Raw genomic sequence first — 16,219 nt, forward strand, 5'->3', positions numbered from 1 at the left:
TAAGGTATCTTTACTTTTACTCAAGTATGAGAATTGTATACGTTTTCCACCATTTGAGTAAGATATTTAGGAGCCTCCTTTTGGACATGACTGATGACATCCATTGAGATTCAGAGGTCCTGTGTCAGGTATTTTCTGATCAGTCTGCTCTGTAGCTCTAGTTGATTATGTACAGTACAGGCACAGCAGTCGGATTGTGAGAGGCGGAGAGAGATAACGAATATTGGGAAAGACAATTCACAAAATGTATTGCATGGTGGGAAATGTAGGTTAGTTCAACCTACGTAGCCTATTGGCCTCAAAGTTTACTAACAGATAGGCAAAATAGATACACACGGAATCTTTAAATGCTTGCTAAAGCCACACTGTAGATGTATGCTAAATTAAAACATGTCCGCTCCTTTGTGAGATACAGCACCCAATCACTTTCCATGGATTTATGGTGAGTGACGTAATGGACACCAACTCCCAGCGTCCTTTGAGAAGTACACTGATTTCATGAACAGTTCTTTGAGACATAGACCTATCTTGGTAGTTGTAGTTTCCGTAGTAAGACTATTTCCTTGTAGCTTTCATGAGGTGGATTCTGCTCAGCAGAGGGAAGTAGATATGAAAATAGTGCCCAGGTAACTCTGTTTAAATATTTATTCTACTTTAATAATCGTTTTACTACACTAGAGTATAGGCCTGCTGTATTCAAGCCCTCCAGTGCGTCAACTTCGCCTGTTGCGTGCGCTATTGTAATGCAAATGTGAATACCGCAATGGTCGTTTTACTGTAGACCAGAGGTCAGTTTTATGTCACAAAACAACCTCACTGTAGCCTATACATGGTTACATGACGTTGATTGTTACATCGACGTTGATGTCGCAAATAGGCACGCGCGCCTTTGAAAAACAATTGTCACAACATCTGAACAAAAATTACGAATGTGAAAAGCTACACCTCTGCTTACAGGATGGCTTCAACTTGATTATGTCTGTCGCCAGGTATATCTCTTGTCTAGTCCAGAAAAATCTAATTGCTACAATTTTTCGAAACTTGGTCGCAGCGAAATTGACACTAGAGACGCGACATGATTGTAATAGGAAATTGCACTGGCAGAAGTTGAAAGAGGTTATATAGCGAGAGGGAGGGCGACATTGTTGTTTGTTGACATCCGGTATGGCTACAATGTAACAACGCCTGTGGTCTACTCGCGGGAAACTACTAGGCTACATGGGTAAAATAACCAATTATGTAGGACTACTTGTAGACTACATTGGTGGGTGTGGGTTTGTTGGTTGTGGGGGACAGCATAATTTACGCAATCATAATTATGCGATATGATAACACTGTAATTTAGGCAATATTGTTATGAGTGTCCAGAATCCCCAGGTAAATATGTGTGCCTTCTTCCTTTGTAACTTGAATATAGGTATTTCTGCTCCTCAAGACACTGTCCATGTGTTATCCATATAACCTAGTAAAATATAAACTCATAATCCAACACACAATACAATTGTATCAAATTACTTTCTCAAGATTGAGATTATTAAATGTTTTTGTGTTGTAAAATACACTCTTTGCCCTCTACCCACAGGATTGTGTGAATTTATGGAAATATGTCCAAGAAAAGGGGCAGGTATGTTGAATCACTTGTTGGTTATTTAACTGATATTCTAGTACTGTTTTGTGTGTTTCCTGGTTTGCTTGAACCCGAACGGGCCACTGGGCATACGATGGTTGAATTAACGTTGTTTCCACGTCATTTCAACAAAATTACGTTCAACCAACGTGGAATAGACTGTGAATTGACGTCTGTGCCCAGTGGGTTGAATTTATTTTACCCATTTCACATTTACATTTGTCATTTAGCAGACGCTCTTATCCATAGTGACTTTTTTATTTTTTATTTGACCTTTATTTAACCACGCAAGTCAGTTAAGAACAAATTCTTATTTAAATTTAGTGTAAAGATGGCTAAGTGAGACAACCACATATCACAATCATAGTAAGTTTTACCTCAGTATAGTTATCAGCAAAGTGCTAGTATGAAAAAAGTAATGGCACTAGCCAACAAAAGATAGGGCAACAACTGATTAAGACAAATAACTGATACTTAGCTACTCCTGGAGAGAGCAGAAGTCCTCTAGCTACAGATTACTTTAAAAAAAAATTGGGATCCCCATTAGCCGACGCCAATGGAGACAGCTAGTCTTACTGGGGTCTGACACATAACGAAAAAGACATTACAGACATAGATGAAGAGCCTATATTCTTCTCTCCCTTCCCCTCAGAAAGCGTAGCAGCGGTGAGCTGAGTGAGAGTTCAGGTTCGTCTCTGTCATCGACCCCGGACCCTAACAACCTGCTGGGCATGCGGATTGAGCACATCTGGAGGGAGAAGGGCAACCTGACCAAGTGGAAAGGCACAGTGCTGGAGCGCCTCACCGTCAACACCTCCCTCTACATGGTCAAATACGACGGATTCGACTGCGTCTATGGCATTGAGCTGTTCAAGGATGAGCGAGTGTCCAACCTCCAGGTTTTAACAGAGAAAGTCGGTGGGTTGGCTTGCTATTTGAGTATGTTGAAGCTTTTATTTAACCAGGTTGATCACGAGTAGGGCTATGGCGGTCACTAAATTTAGTCAGCCGGTGATTGTCAAGCAAATAACTTCCGATCTCACGGTAATTGACCGTTAATGAACATAAACACATTTAGCCTCTCCTGGCTTCCACACGTAGTCTACAAACCACCGATGGAGAACTTTGAAACATCTATATTATAGAAAGTCTAATAAATCCCTGTAATATAGCCTACACCTTCACAATAAATCCATTATTTATTTTATAATGGTCTAAAGTAATATGGTATGAAGAAAATGTAGTCCATTTCAAAAGAAGAGAACAGCATACTCTGAGTTGTACTTATGTTAGGTCCTGATCTGGCAAAAAACTTTAATGTATACAGAAATTGGCTATTTAGGAAAAAATAATCTTATGAAAACCTTTGAAGTATACAGCTTACCGTGTTGCATCTTCCAAGCTTTGGAGATACAATTTACAACCAGGAATACAATTTTTTGTAAATTGCCATTTTTTGAAATATTTAAAAAAAAATCCAGAATAGTTCGTTTTCTTTGCAACATTTTAGCAAACAGTATAGCTCTCAAATCATCATATACAGTACAATAAAATGTGCACTTCATTCTCAACCTCCTAAATCCCAGATAGTACATAGTCGCTCTTCTTCAATGGCATTGAACCTACGTACTTCAAATTGTCAGAAGCAGTATCCATCCTGGTTCTCAACTGGGCACACAAGGACCTTTTTTGGTTAGGTGAGAGGTGACATAAGGTCATAGATCGTAGCTGCTTTTGATCTGGTTATAAGTTCAGAGTTTTGGTTTAGCCATATGTCCGTTTACCAATTTTCATTGTAGCTAAGGGTTAACTTGTGTTTGATCATACTGCATCCTAACTTGTTTCTAAAGTGTTGTAGATCAGCTTCCTTAAATATGGCATCGAGTTCCATTGTCCAAGGGTAGTTGTGTGTTTTATCCCAGTTGAAATTAATTTTTGTTATTCTGTCCACTGGAATATTGATAAGGCTGTTCCATAACCTAATAATTTCACCCCTCTTGTCTTATTTCACAGAGCTCCCAACCCATGTCTCCTTGAATAGCAAGGCTTGGAGCAAACTTACACACTCCCAGAAAACATTGTATGGCTCTATTCTGAATAGAGTCTGCTGTTTTGGATTCTATAAAACCCCTGATTCCAGCAGCATAGTTCAGTATAGGACACACATGAACTAAAGAGCTGTGAATATGTACAATAGCCCAGGTCTTTACAGACTTTCAGTGTACTTACGACAGACCCCAACATGCTATCTGCAGAATCTAGTACATACTTTATACCCTCTTTAAAGGTCATACATTCATCAAAAGGAAACCAATATGAGTTAGTGTTTTTTAGGGGCATTACTTCAAAAGAGAATATGAAAACTTCTTACTGTCTCATTAATCATTCATCTCCATTTGGTACACCAGAGATTGACTGTGTTCTGCATACATTGCAAATCAAACTCGCTTTCTGCAATGAGAACAATCTCATCCGGGTACAATAGTAAAAGACCAAATAGAGTCTGCAGTAACCTAGTAGACTTTAGGACTTCATTTGGCAACTCTGCTATTCTTATTGCTTTTCTTATTTTGCTTTCAAAAGCCTTCCTAACTTCCTCCAAAGTCAATTCAGGAGCACGTTTGAGGTGTATCCAGCCCTATTCATCTCAATTTCCAACCCATTCTTTAAGTTACATGTATAATTAATCATCAAGCACAGGTGGTATATTATTGCCTGAAAATAGGTTAACAAAATCCTTCTCCCAGTTATCTAATACACAATTCTTCTTATGTTCAAGTTGATAATTTTCCAGTATGATTTCCATTGGAATTTTCATAACTCTTTTCGGACCCAGTTTATTGATTTCAGTCCAAAATTGCTGAGGGTTGTTACTTTGCAGTTGTTCAAGATGCAGTGCTTGGCCCCTTCTGAATCTTCTCTTCTAGAACTTAGCTTGTTGTCAAATATATGTTGACACTGTTTAAACTCTTCCCTTAAACCTCTTCTCATTGATTGGTCGTTACATTTTAGAAACATATTTTCTGCAAGACTCATTACAAACCATAAATGACTTAACTCTTTATTCCAGTAACGGTTTACCAATTTGTTGAGGTCTCAGGCTTGGATGATACTGATTTTAACAGGTAAACACTTTTCCATTGCATCATGTAGTACATCACAGAACCGGCCATACCACTGATCAATATTATATTGTGTTTTCTGGCAAGCTTCCAGGTTATCAATAAGGTCCATAAGAACAGTACAGCACATGTCAGATGAAAGAAAATGGTCCGCTAGGTTTCTAGGCCTTCTTTTGGTCTGATTTGCACTTGACTTTGATAAGCCTACATCACCTTCCTCCCCAGTATAGTTTCAGAAACAACAGTGAAGGATCAGGCCTCCAATCAGGCCAATACACTCAGGACCTTTACCTTTACTTTCTCAGTTGAGAAACATTCAACTCACATTCAACTCCACACATGAATTCAGACAGTCATGAGGTGTTATAATATAGTCGACGACTGCTTTTCACTTTGTTGACAAAATTATCATTTTGTGGTGATAATCTACCATCTAGAATGCAGAATTTGGAATCCTATTGAGAACTCATGCCTATTTAAACCTGTGTCTAAAGCAACTTTAGGTGCAATAACATCAATGTCAATTGAACAATCTTTCAGATCACAGATATGACTGTTCAGGTCACCGAATATATACAGTACCTTCAGAAAGTATTCATACCCCTTGACTTATTCCACATTTTGTGTTACAGGCTGAATTCAAAATGTATTAAATATTTATTTTTCTCACCCATCTACCTCACAATGACAACATGAAAAGATGTTTTAAACCATTTAGCCAATGTACTGAAAATGAAATATCTAATTTACATAAGTATTCACACCCCTGTTAGAATCACTGTTGGCAGCGATTACAGTTAAGTCTTTCTGGGTAAGTCTCTAAGAGCTTTGCACACCTGGATTGTACAATATTTGCCCATTTTTTATTTTTTGAAAATTCTTCAAGATCAGTCAAATTGGTTGTTGGTCATTGCCAGACAGCCATTTTTAAGTCGTGCCATAGAGTTCAAGCTGGTTTAAGTCAAAACTGTAACTTGGCCACTAATGACCATTCAATGTCGTCTTAGTAAGCACCTACAGTATATATTTGGCCTTGTGTTTTAGGTTATTGTCTTGCTGAAAGGTGAATTTGTCTCATAGTGTCTGTTGGAAAGCAGACTGAACCAGGTTTTTCTCTAAGATTTTGCCTGTGTTTAGCTCTATTCTGTTTCTTTTTTTATCCTAAGAAAAACTCCCTAGTCCTTGCCAATGACAAGCACATCCATAACATGATGCAGCCACCACCATGCTTGAAAATATGAAGAGGGTATTGTGTGTAGGCTTGTGGCACAAAATCCCAATTTAATCTATTTTAAATGCAGGCTGTAACACAAGAAATATTGGAAAAAGTCAAGGGTTGTGAACACTTTCAGTGTCCAGAGAATACACCTGTGCCAACAAGTGGAGAGTTCCCCTTGTAGAACCCTCCGGTGGTAAATAAACAAGACAAAATAACAAAATAATGTTTTTTTATTTAACTAGACACACGGTGTTCAAATCTTACACTAATTTTTCCATCCATTGACTTGTCCACAATGTTCACTCTATATTGTTCAATGTGTTCCTAAAAAAAGTCAGATGCCGCCTGAAGCTTTAGGGGCTCTTGCTCTTATATGAACGTTTCGGTTGTGTCCAAACCAAGAATAACCATCCAAGTCATTCAGATGAATAGTCAGGGTGTAGGGCCTGTAGTAGTAATGTTCTAAGAGTAGAATTTGAGGTCGTCCATCCATTAACGTTCCAGTGAATTAAATACAATTGTTAAGCCGGGTCATGATCTGTTAGTCCCGGCGTCTGTGGTCGCCCTAGGGATCAGAAGAACTGCTTCATCATCCTCCCATTCCCCGAAATGTAGAAATCTTGAAGTTTTGAAGTTGATTTTGATTATTCCATTTGTGTGGGCCGATGATGCTTTAGCCGGAGGACATCCCCTTTATCTTTAATGTGACCTTCACGACTCCTGGTCCCTAGCCTCTTGCTCTCATTCTTTCGGTGGCCACCAACTCTGGCACTCTCGGTGACAGCTCCCCTCCTTTTCTGCTGTGTCTTTGTTGTCCTTGTAAGGTTACTATTATAGATGCATCTGGGTCAAACTGTTTAGTTGGGTTCTTGTTGTGTTACATTTTTGTCCTCGATACTGCACATTCTTGAACTCAGGAGCGCTATATCCAGGTCAATATCTTCAGATTTATTTGGCTTTCTGCTCCAAATCAGTTTATGAGATTTTGATTTTCTATGACCAGCTTCTCCATGTTGTCACGAAGGCTGTCAACCTTGCTGTTTATTTGCTTTTCAAGAGTCGTTTGCATTGTGACCATTTTCGCATTGAGAATCTTCAATTATTCCATTATACCGTCAGTCTTGTTTTTGTCAAAGCGAATCTCCATCCGGGTTATTTTCTGCCTTAACGGTAGCATAGCAGACGTCTCCCATATGGTTAAGATAGCCTGCTGAGTAATTAATGTAACTTTAGGAAGTTTAAAACAACGTATTTACATTTTGTTTTCAAAGTTTTGTCTCAGTTTGCTAAACACTGTTCACCAATTGGAAGTCCAGTCAGTCTATCTACAAAATACACAAGCGCTACTGTGTGTGCAGGTCTTTGCTCCAGACCAGCATGTACATGACAGATGAATTTGATCAAATCAAATAGCCCTTCGTACATCAGCTTATATCTCAAAGTGCTGTACAGAAACCCAGCCTAAAACCCCAAACAGCAAGCAATGCAGGTGTAGAAGCACTGTGGCTAGGAAAAACTCCCTAGAAAGGCCAAAACCTAGGAAGAAACCTAGAGAGGAACCAGGCTATGTGGGGTGGCCAGTCCTCTTCTGGCTGTGCCGGGTGGAGATTATAACATAACATGGCCAAGATGTTCAAATGTTTATAAATGACCAGCATGGTCAAATAATAATAATCACAGGCAGAACAGTTGAAACTGGAGCAGCAGCACGGCCAGGTGGACTGGGGACAGCAAGGAGTCATCATGTCAGGTAGTCCTGAGGCATGGTCCTAGGGCTCAGGTCCTCCGAGAGAGAGAAATAATTGTATAGAAAAGCCTGTATAACCTTATCTCCCTTTACTCTCCTTATCCCCAAGTTAATGCCCTACCATTGCCTTATCATGTGTAATTTCCCCTCATTGATAATTGAATTCTTCTTCCGTACAGCAAACCACAACTCTGTGCAATATAATTGTACTCAATCCCATTATGAACCCTAGCACCTCGCTTCTACTGTATATGTGTCAATGTGGAAGGATTGTGTAGGATTGGACCTATACAGCTATCCATGCCATTCAGATCTACACAAGTGCTTAGGAGTGGTTTTGAAATTTAGTATTTGTGTTTCCAACTCTAGTCACCCCCCAAAGTACACATAAAAAGCAATGCTATTCCCTCTACCTTTCCCAACTTGGGGAACTATTTTAGTTGCCTGGTGGAATCTGCCTTGTCTTGCGAAAGCTCACATTCTGTTTAATTTTAAACCAAAAGTGAGCGCAGAATTCGGTCTGCTTAACCATGTTGCTATTTGATTTATTTTCAACACTATAAAATCTGTGGTTTACCCCTATAGTAAACAACAAGATCAAGGTGCCCCATGATGCGCCAGAGCTGGTGGGGAAGGCTGTGGAGCACCTGTTTGAGAAGGAGGACGGTGAGAAGAACGAGTGGCGGGGCATGGTGCTGTCTCGCGCCCCCATCATGACCAACTGGTACTACATCACCTATGAGAAGGACCCTGTGCTCTACATGTACCAGCTCTGGGACGACTATAAGGACGGAGACCTCCGCATCCTCCCTGAAGCAGGTAAGAGCTTTTATTTGTTTTGGGGTATTTGTTTTAATTTTCTTTGGTTGGAATCAGCTAATTCCCTAATCCTGTAAAAAGAGGGAAGGGCAATACAGAGAGACAGAAATGGTGAGAGATAATCGGTCCATTGATAAATCTGGACTATACAAATAAAAGATTAAACATTCTCAGACACTGCCAGAGATAGTTATCATTCCCTCTCAAATAGCCTATTATGATAATCTCAGGATTTATGCAATGTTAGTGCTGACCAAAGGGAAACCTCATTTAACATAGTAATGGGGATGGTGGTCCTTTTGATTGTCAAGGGTACACTCATGTTGGTATAGCTCTACAGTATCTTATCTTCTTAAACTTCTTGGCGCACACATCCCGTTATCGGGATCATTTTTGTCAACATCCGCTGAATTGCAGAGCGCCGAATTCAAATTAAATTACTCAAAATATTTAATTTTCATGAAATCACAAGTGCAATATAGCAAAACACAGCTTAGCTTGTTGTTAATCCACCTGACGTGTCAGATTTCAAAAAAGCTTTACAGCAAAAGCTATCCAAGCATTTATGTTAGGACATCTCTCTCAGCAGACAAAACATTATCATGAAAGTCAGAAAAGCAATAGAACGAATCACTTACCTTTGATCTTCGGATGTTTGCACTCACGAGACTCCCAGTTACACAATAAATGTTCCTTTTGTTCCATAACGATTATTTTTATATCCAAAATACCTCCATTTGGTTAGCGCGTTTTGTTCTGAAATCCACAGGCTCGAGCGGTCACGACGGGGCAGATGAAAATTCCAAATAGTATCCGTAAAGTTCGTAGAAACATGTCAAACGTTTTTTATAATCAATCCTCAGGTTGTTTATAATCGATTAATATTTCAACCGGACCATAGCTTTTTCAATAGGAGAGAGAGAGAAAATGTCTGCTCCAAGCTGTTGCGCATGTGATCCTTCTCGCTCATATTTCAGAATAAAAGCCTGAAACTATGTCTAAAGACTGTTCACACCATGTGGAAGCCATAGAGAACGGAATCTGGTTGATATCCCTTTAAATGGAGGGAAGGCATGCAATGGAACAGAGACGTTTCAGGAAAAACAGCACTTCCTGGTTGGATTTTCCTCAGGCTTTCGCCTGCAATATCAGTTCTGTTATACTCACAGACAATATGTTGACAGTTTTGGAAACTTTAGAGTGTTTTCTATCCTAATCTGACAATTATATATTCTAGATTCTGGGCCCGAGAAATAGGCAGTTTCATTTGGGTGTGTTTTGCATCCAAACATCAAATACTGCCCCCTACACTCAAGGTTTTAAGAAGGCATAGTACTGGAGTTTACTGCGTACAGCACTGAAGTTGGAATAGGGACATAGTACTCTCGACGTCGTTCTCTTCCTATGACCACCTGTGGTGAAGTAATTGTTGTGAAGCTAAATGGAAGGCAGGTGACTGAAAGCATATGAAAAAATAGGAGGTCATGTAAATCTTGTGAGGCTACTGGGTGAAATAGACTTGAGTTTTTAAATGAGCATGAGAACTGGAACACACATACATACATACCTTATGCTCATTCCCTGTTCAGGATGTTATTGTAAAATAGAGTGTGTTCTCAATTACTTACCTGGTTAAATAAAGGCAAATAAATAGCTTAGCTTCTGAGCAGGCTACCTGAATGAGGAGGAAGTATTTGTTTTGGTATGTGAAGTAAAAGGGCAGACAACAGCATATGCAAATTCTCTTTTTTCATTCTCTCTGTTCTTTCTTCCTCATCTTATTATTTTATTGTTTCCCAGAGAACAAACACCTACTGCCTGCAGACAGGAAGCCAGGCGAGGAGACAGAGAGCCTTGTGGGTAAGCAGGTGGAGTACGTCACGGATAAGGGCGTGAAAAGGACGGGGCTGGTTATCTACCAGGTTCCAGCCAAACCCTCTGTCTACTACATCAAATACGACGATGACTTCCACATCCACGTCTACGACCTGGTCAAAACCACCTAGAATACAACTCTACCCGGTCAAAGCCCCCTAGAAAGGACTAGGCCCCACTGCCTCAGACCCTCACACCTGTACACTCATCTTAGGTTGAGGCCTATTTCAACTCAGTCAATTCAGGAAGAGAGTTGAAGTTCAGTATTCACCAAAGTCAAAATATTGGGAAACTTAATTCATTATTGGAATGTCAATCCATTTCCTGAATTGACTGGATTGAAATTGAACTCTCTGCAACCATGACACTACCCTGCCATTATTATGGACATATTCCCTGCCCTGTGTCTTGTCCAACGTCAGAAGTTTGCTAAAAGTGTGAACTCTGTGACTCATAGTGACTAGTGTTTTGTAAACAGTGCAAAGCCTGCATGTATTTCCTTTGCTTTTAAGAAACAAGTGATAAAGCAGTTATGTTTGATTTTGTTTGGCTAAGATGTACTAATTATAAATCGCTCTGGATAAGAGTGTCTGCTAAATGACTAAAATATAAATGTAAGGAAGTAGATATTATCAATGAAAATGACCTATGTTGATGTTCAAATGTGTTGCTAGAATAAGTGCAATAAAAAAATGATTTAATAGAAATTATAAACAACTGCCAAGATTTGACTGCACATGTCTCAGAATAGCCAAACACCAGCTGAGGTCAAATTATTAGACCTACTAGTTTCACGAGTACAGAGAAGGTCATGTTTATTTGAGCCAGACATTTAAATACTATTGGCTGTCACTGCAAGACATTTTGGATTATAATCTACCCTTAGTCATGGTTGAATAATCAAATATTTCTGTCACGTTAGAACGCCGTGAACTGTACTTTGCTTTTGTAAATACCTGTATTGTGAGGCATTCTTGAAAATACTGCAAAGATGCTTTGGTATGATTTGCTGTTAAATAATGCATGATTTAGAGATTGCAGCAATTGTTGGTTCATTGTTTGTTTCATTATGGTGGGTAACCACCCCAGTTGGTAAAGCAGCACAATATATACAAAAAGACAGAAGGACAAATGGTTTCTCCATCATTTAATCCTCCCCCCTCCAACATTTACAGATATTAGCAGATGTTTAAGCAGGTGCCGCGACAACAAGAAAATAAACAAGAAATTAAGAAACGAGCAATGTCAGAGTCCGGAATATTAATACAGGGTGTGTATAGACAATATCTACAATATACGGTGTAAGTAGTAAAAGGGTATGTACAGCAGTAGTTGTATAGGATGAGCTATGTCAAGAATACAGTATCCCACTAGGCACAAATGTCAATTCAACATCTTCCATATTGGTTCAATGTAATTTCATTGAAATAATGTAGAAACAACACCTAAAGTGGACATTGCTCTTGGCTGCATGGAGTCGCATTAACAGTAATCCCATGCAGCCTTGTTTACAAGTTTGAACACTGGAAGATGACATTTAATTTACACCTCAATTAGGATGATAGAGCGTAATTATTTATAGCTTATATTCTCGTTCTAAACTTCTAACGCAAGTGGGGCGGGTGTGGCTTCATGCCAATGATGGCAAGAGCAGCTGCTCACCTATTTTACCCAATGCAGTTCCACCTCCAACACCGCCAAAACATCCGCTATGCGGGTGTCTGCTATCGCCAGTTAATGCTTGATCTGATTGAATCTAGGCCGGCTAGTGATGACTGTTTAACAGTCTGATGGCCTAGAGATAGAAGCTGCTTTTCAGACTCTTGGGGCCAGCTTTGATGTACCTGTACTGTCTCTGCCTGCTAGATGGTCGCAGGTTGAACTTAGGTGGCTGAGCTCCTTGATAATCTTCTTTGCCTTCCTGTGATACCCGGTGCTGAAGGTGTCCTGGAGGGTAGGCATTGTGCCCCAGGTGATGCGCTGGGCAAGACCGCACCACCCTCTGGAGAGCCCTGCGGGTGATGCGCTGGGCAAGACCTCACCACCCTCTGGAGAGCCCTGCGGTTGCGGGAGGTGCAGTTGCCGTACCAGGCGGTGATACAGCCCGACAGAATGGTGCTCAATGGTGCATCTGTAGAAGTTTGAGATGGTCAAACACGACTCCAAGACAAATTTCTTCAGCCTCCTGTGGTTGAAGAGGTGCTGTTGCCCCTTCATCACGGTATCAGTGTAGCGGTACCATTTCAGGTTTCTCAGGAGGAACTATGCACTCCGTGGAACTTGAAGCTTTTGACCCTCTCCACTGTGGCCCCGTGGGTGGAGGCGTACTCTCATGGCTGTCTCCTGTAGTCCACAAACAACTCCTTCGTTTTCTTGACATTGAGGGAGAGGTTATTTTCCTGGCACCACTTCGCCAGGGCTCTCACCTCCTTGTAGGCTGTCTCGTCATTGTTGGTAATCAGGCCTACCACTGTGTCGTCAGCAAACTTGATGATAAAGTTGGAGACGTGCGTTGCCATGCAGTCGTGTGAATGGGGAGTACCTTCACCACCTGGAGTTGGCCCATCAGGAAGTCTAGTTGCACAGAGAGGGGTTCAGACCCAGGGTCCTGAGCTTAGTGATGAGCTTGGAGGGCACTATGGTGTTGAATGCTGAGCTGAAGTTGATGAACAACATTCTCACATAGGTGTTCTTCTTGTCAAGGTTGGATAGGAAAGTATGCAGTGGCGATTTCGTCTTCCATGGATCTGTTGTGGCGGTATGCAAATTGTAGTGGGTGTCGGATAAGGTGGAGGTAATATGGTCCTTAAATAGCCTCGCAAAGCACTTCATGAGGCAGGGGTGAGGCTGTGGATGTTTGTATGTCAGCATGTTGTCATTTTTGTGTATGTTTTGTATTGTATAATAAAACTTCTTTTTTTTTTACAAAAAAGAGCACTTCATGATGACATTTAGATCAGTAACCTTTGCTTTCTTGGGTACAGGAACAATGGTGTACATCTTGAAGCAAGTGGGGACAACAGAAACCATTTTGTAATATGATTCTAGCAGGTAATTACTGATTGTTAGAAATAGTTCAATTGAGCAAAAGCTTTAATAAACACATTAAACCACACTTTGAACAATTGTTGTAAAATGAGCATTTCCTTGTTTTAGCAATGACTGCGTGGCAAACACGACTCCAACACCATCATTAGGTTTGCTGACGACACAACAGTGCGACAACGATGAGACAGCCTATAAGGAGGAGGTCAGAGAACTGGCAGTGGGGTGCCAGGACAACAACCTCTCCCTCAGTGTGAGCAAGACAAAGGAACTGATCGTGGACAACAGGAAAAGGCGGGCCGAACAGGCCCACATTAACATCGATGGGGCTGTAGTGCTCTGTGGACAGGTTCACTAATAAGGAATGAAACATAAATGGTAATAAAAACGTTTAATGTTTCTAGCTTAGCTTTTGTTCTTTGTTCACCTCGGGAAATAACAGGTGTAAAAATTGCACAGACCTTTCTAAAGCTGGACATTAGGTTTTAATGGGGTATTTTTCAACAGTAAGAGGTTGATGTTGAAATTGACTTTTGAAACTAGCTTTTGTTTAGAAAAGTTGAAGATAAATACCTTCTTAGTCATGTTCTCTCAAAATGCCATTTTTAATTTAACTCTGAAATTATACATCCCATTTTGAGACTTGTCATTTTCCTCTCCTCTTGTGTTCTGCTCTATTATTCTCGTTGTGTTTGCTAGCTATTGAAACCATTGTTTCTGTCATTATGTCAGTCTATCAGTCAGTGGCATTCAAAATCTCTGTTTGGAATAATTTTTTTATTTGTAATGTTCTCTCCTCCCTCTCCTTCGTCGTTACAGTGTATATATAGTTTGCGAGCTTACAGGACTGTCAAGGCCTTCGGAGGAAATATATTTGCAATGTTATTTTGCAGCTTTCTACAAAAGTGTATTATTTAGTAAGCTTAGAAGTGTTGAATTCTCCGTCTTATCTGTTTGTGTAACAACACTATCATGGATAATTTTAAAAAATTGCACACGGTGTGTATATGTTCCCAGCTCCTGGTACATAGCTCCCATTTCACTGTTCATGGAAATAGGGTGGGAGGAAGAAGTAGAATGAATTAAAGGAAGAGGGAACACAATTACATAGTGTTTGTGTGTCCGTGCATGCCTATCTGATGTGAAAAATATATAGTACCAGTCAACTCATTCAAGCGTTTTTCTTTATTTTTTACTATTTTCTACATTGTAGAATAATGGTGAAGACATTAAAACTATGAAATAACACATGGAATCATGTAGTAACCAAAAAAGTGTTAAACAAATCAAAATGTAATTTATATTTGAGATTCTTCAAAGTAGCCACCCTTTGCCTTGATGACAGCTTTGCACACTCTTGGCATTCTCTCAACCAGATTCATCTGGAATGCTTTTCCAACAGTCTTGAAGGTGTTTCCGCATATGCTTCTATTGGCTGCTTTTCCTTCACTCTGCGGTCCAACTCATCCCAAATCATGTCAATTGGGTTGAGGTTGTGTGATTGTGGAGAACAGGTCATCTGATGCAGCACTCCATCACTCTCCTTCCTGGTCAAATAGCCCTTACACAGCCTGGAGGTGTGTTGGGTCAATGTCCTGTTAAAAACAAATGATAGTCCCACTAAGCGCAAACCAGATGGGATGGCGTAGCGCTGCAGAATGCTGAGGTAGCAATGCTGGTTAAGTGTGCCTTGAATTAAAAGTAAATCACTGACAGTGTCACCAGCAAAGCGAACCCACACCATCACTCCTCCTACATGCTAAACGTTGGGAACCACACATACAGAGATCTGTTCACCTACTCTGCATCTCACAAAGACTCAAATTTGGACTCAGACCAAAGGACAGATCTAATGTCATTTGCTCATATTTCTTGGCCCAAGAAAGTCTCTTCTTATTATTGGTGTCCTTTAGTAGTGGTTTTTTTGCAGCAATTCAACAATGAAGGCCTGATTCATGCAGTCTCCTCTGAACAGTTGATGTTGAGATGTGTCTCTTACGAACTCTGTGACGCATTAATTTGTCCTGCAATCTGAGGTGCAGTTAACTCTAATGAACTTATCCTCTACAGCAGAGGTAACCTGGGACGCAAACTGGTGAGGGCTAAAAAGGTGACACTTTTTTAATTTCCACCAAAGCATGCAAAAAATCCCTGCACTTGGGAAAAAAACATCTTAAAGTACAAATAGAATGAAACTGTAATGGTTTCCCTCCTCTTCTGAGGAGGAGTAGGAAAGATCGGACCAATGTGCAGCGTGGTAAGTGTCCATATTTTAATGAAATATAAACGAACACTGAATACAAAAGAAATAAATGAAAACCGAAACAGTTCTGTATGGTAAAACACAGACACAGAAAACAACTACCCACAACCCATAGTGGGAAAACAGGCTGCCTAAGTAAGTTCTCAATCAGAGACAACGATCAACAGCTGCCTCTGATTGGGAACCATACCAGGCCAAACACAGAAACAATAGAATACACAACATAGAATGCCCACCCCAACTCACGCCCTGACCAAACTAAAACAGAGACATAAAAAAGGAACTAAGGTCAGGACGTGACAGAAACACACAGGCATTCTATTGTTGTTCTATTATAGTGGCCACTATGGTAGACATTGATCAAGTGCACAAGGCTACACATGTGCAAAAATAACATTCACTGAGTAAAACATTTAATTACCCCCCCCCCTCACTCACACACAAGTTGTACTGTGAAGTTCAACACAAAATCAATATCTTTGGGCTACACTGCAGGTTATTA

General features: G+C 40.2%; 1 protein-coding gene across 2 annotated transcripts; it reads left to right on the forward strand.

Moving 5' to 3' along the window:
- The first annotated feature begins 490 nt into the window (after positions 1–490).
- Positions 491–11,648, forward strand: LOC112226594 (spindlin-1). 2 transcript variants are annotated; one of them, XM_024391024.2, is made up of 5 exons: positions 491–626; positions 1,583–1,624; positions 2,280–2,545; positions 8,301–8,534; positions 10,335–11,648. In XM_024391024.2, the coding sequence occupies exons 2-5, from the start codon at positions 1,605–1,607 to the stop codon at positions 10,538–10,540; spliced, it is 726 nt and encodes a 241-aa protein (XP_024246792.1). In that variant the 5' UTR covers positions 491–626; positions 1,583–1,604; the 3' UTR covers positions 10,541–11,648. The 2 variants fall into 2 exon arrangements, with proteins under 2 accessions (XP_024246792.1, XP_024246793.1); XM_024391025.2 differs by lacking the exon at positions 491–626 and adding an exon at positions 1,165–1,222.
- Positions 11,649–16,219: the final 4,571 nt, after the last annotated feature.

Source organism: Oncorhynchus tshawytscha, linkage group LG28 (genome assembly GCF_018296145.1).
Source record: "Oncorhynchus tshawytscha isolate Ot180627B linkage group LG28, Otsh_v2.0, whole genome shotgun sequence".
Classification (NCBI taxonomy): domain Eukaryota; kingdom Metazoa; phylum Chordata; class Actinopteri; order Salmoniformes; family Salmonidae; genus Oncorhynchus; species Oncorhynchus tshawytscha.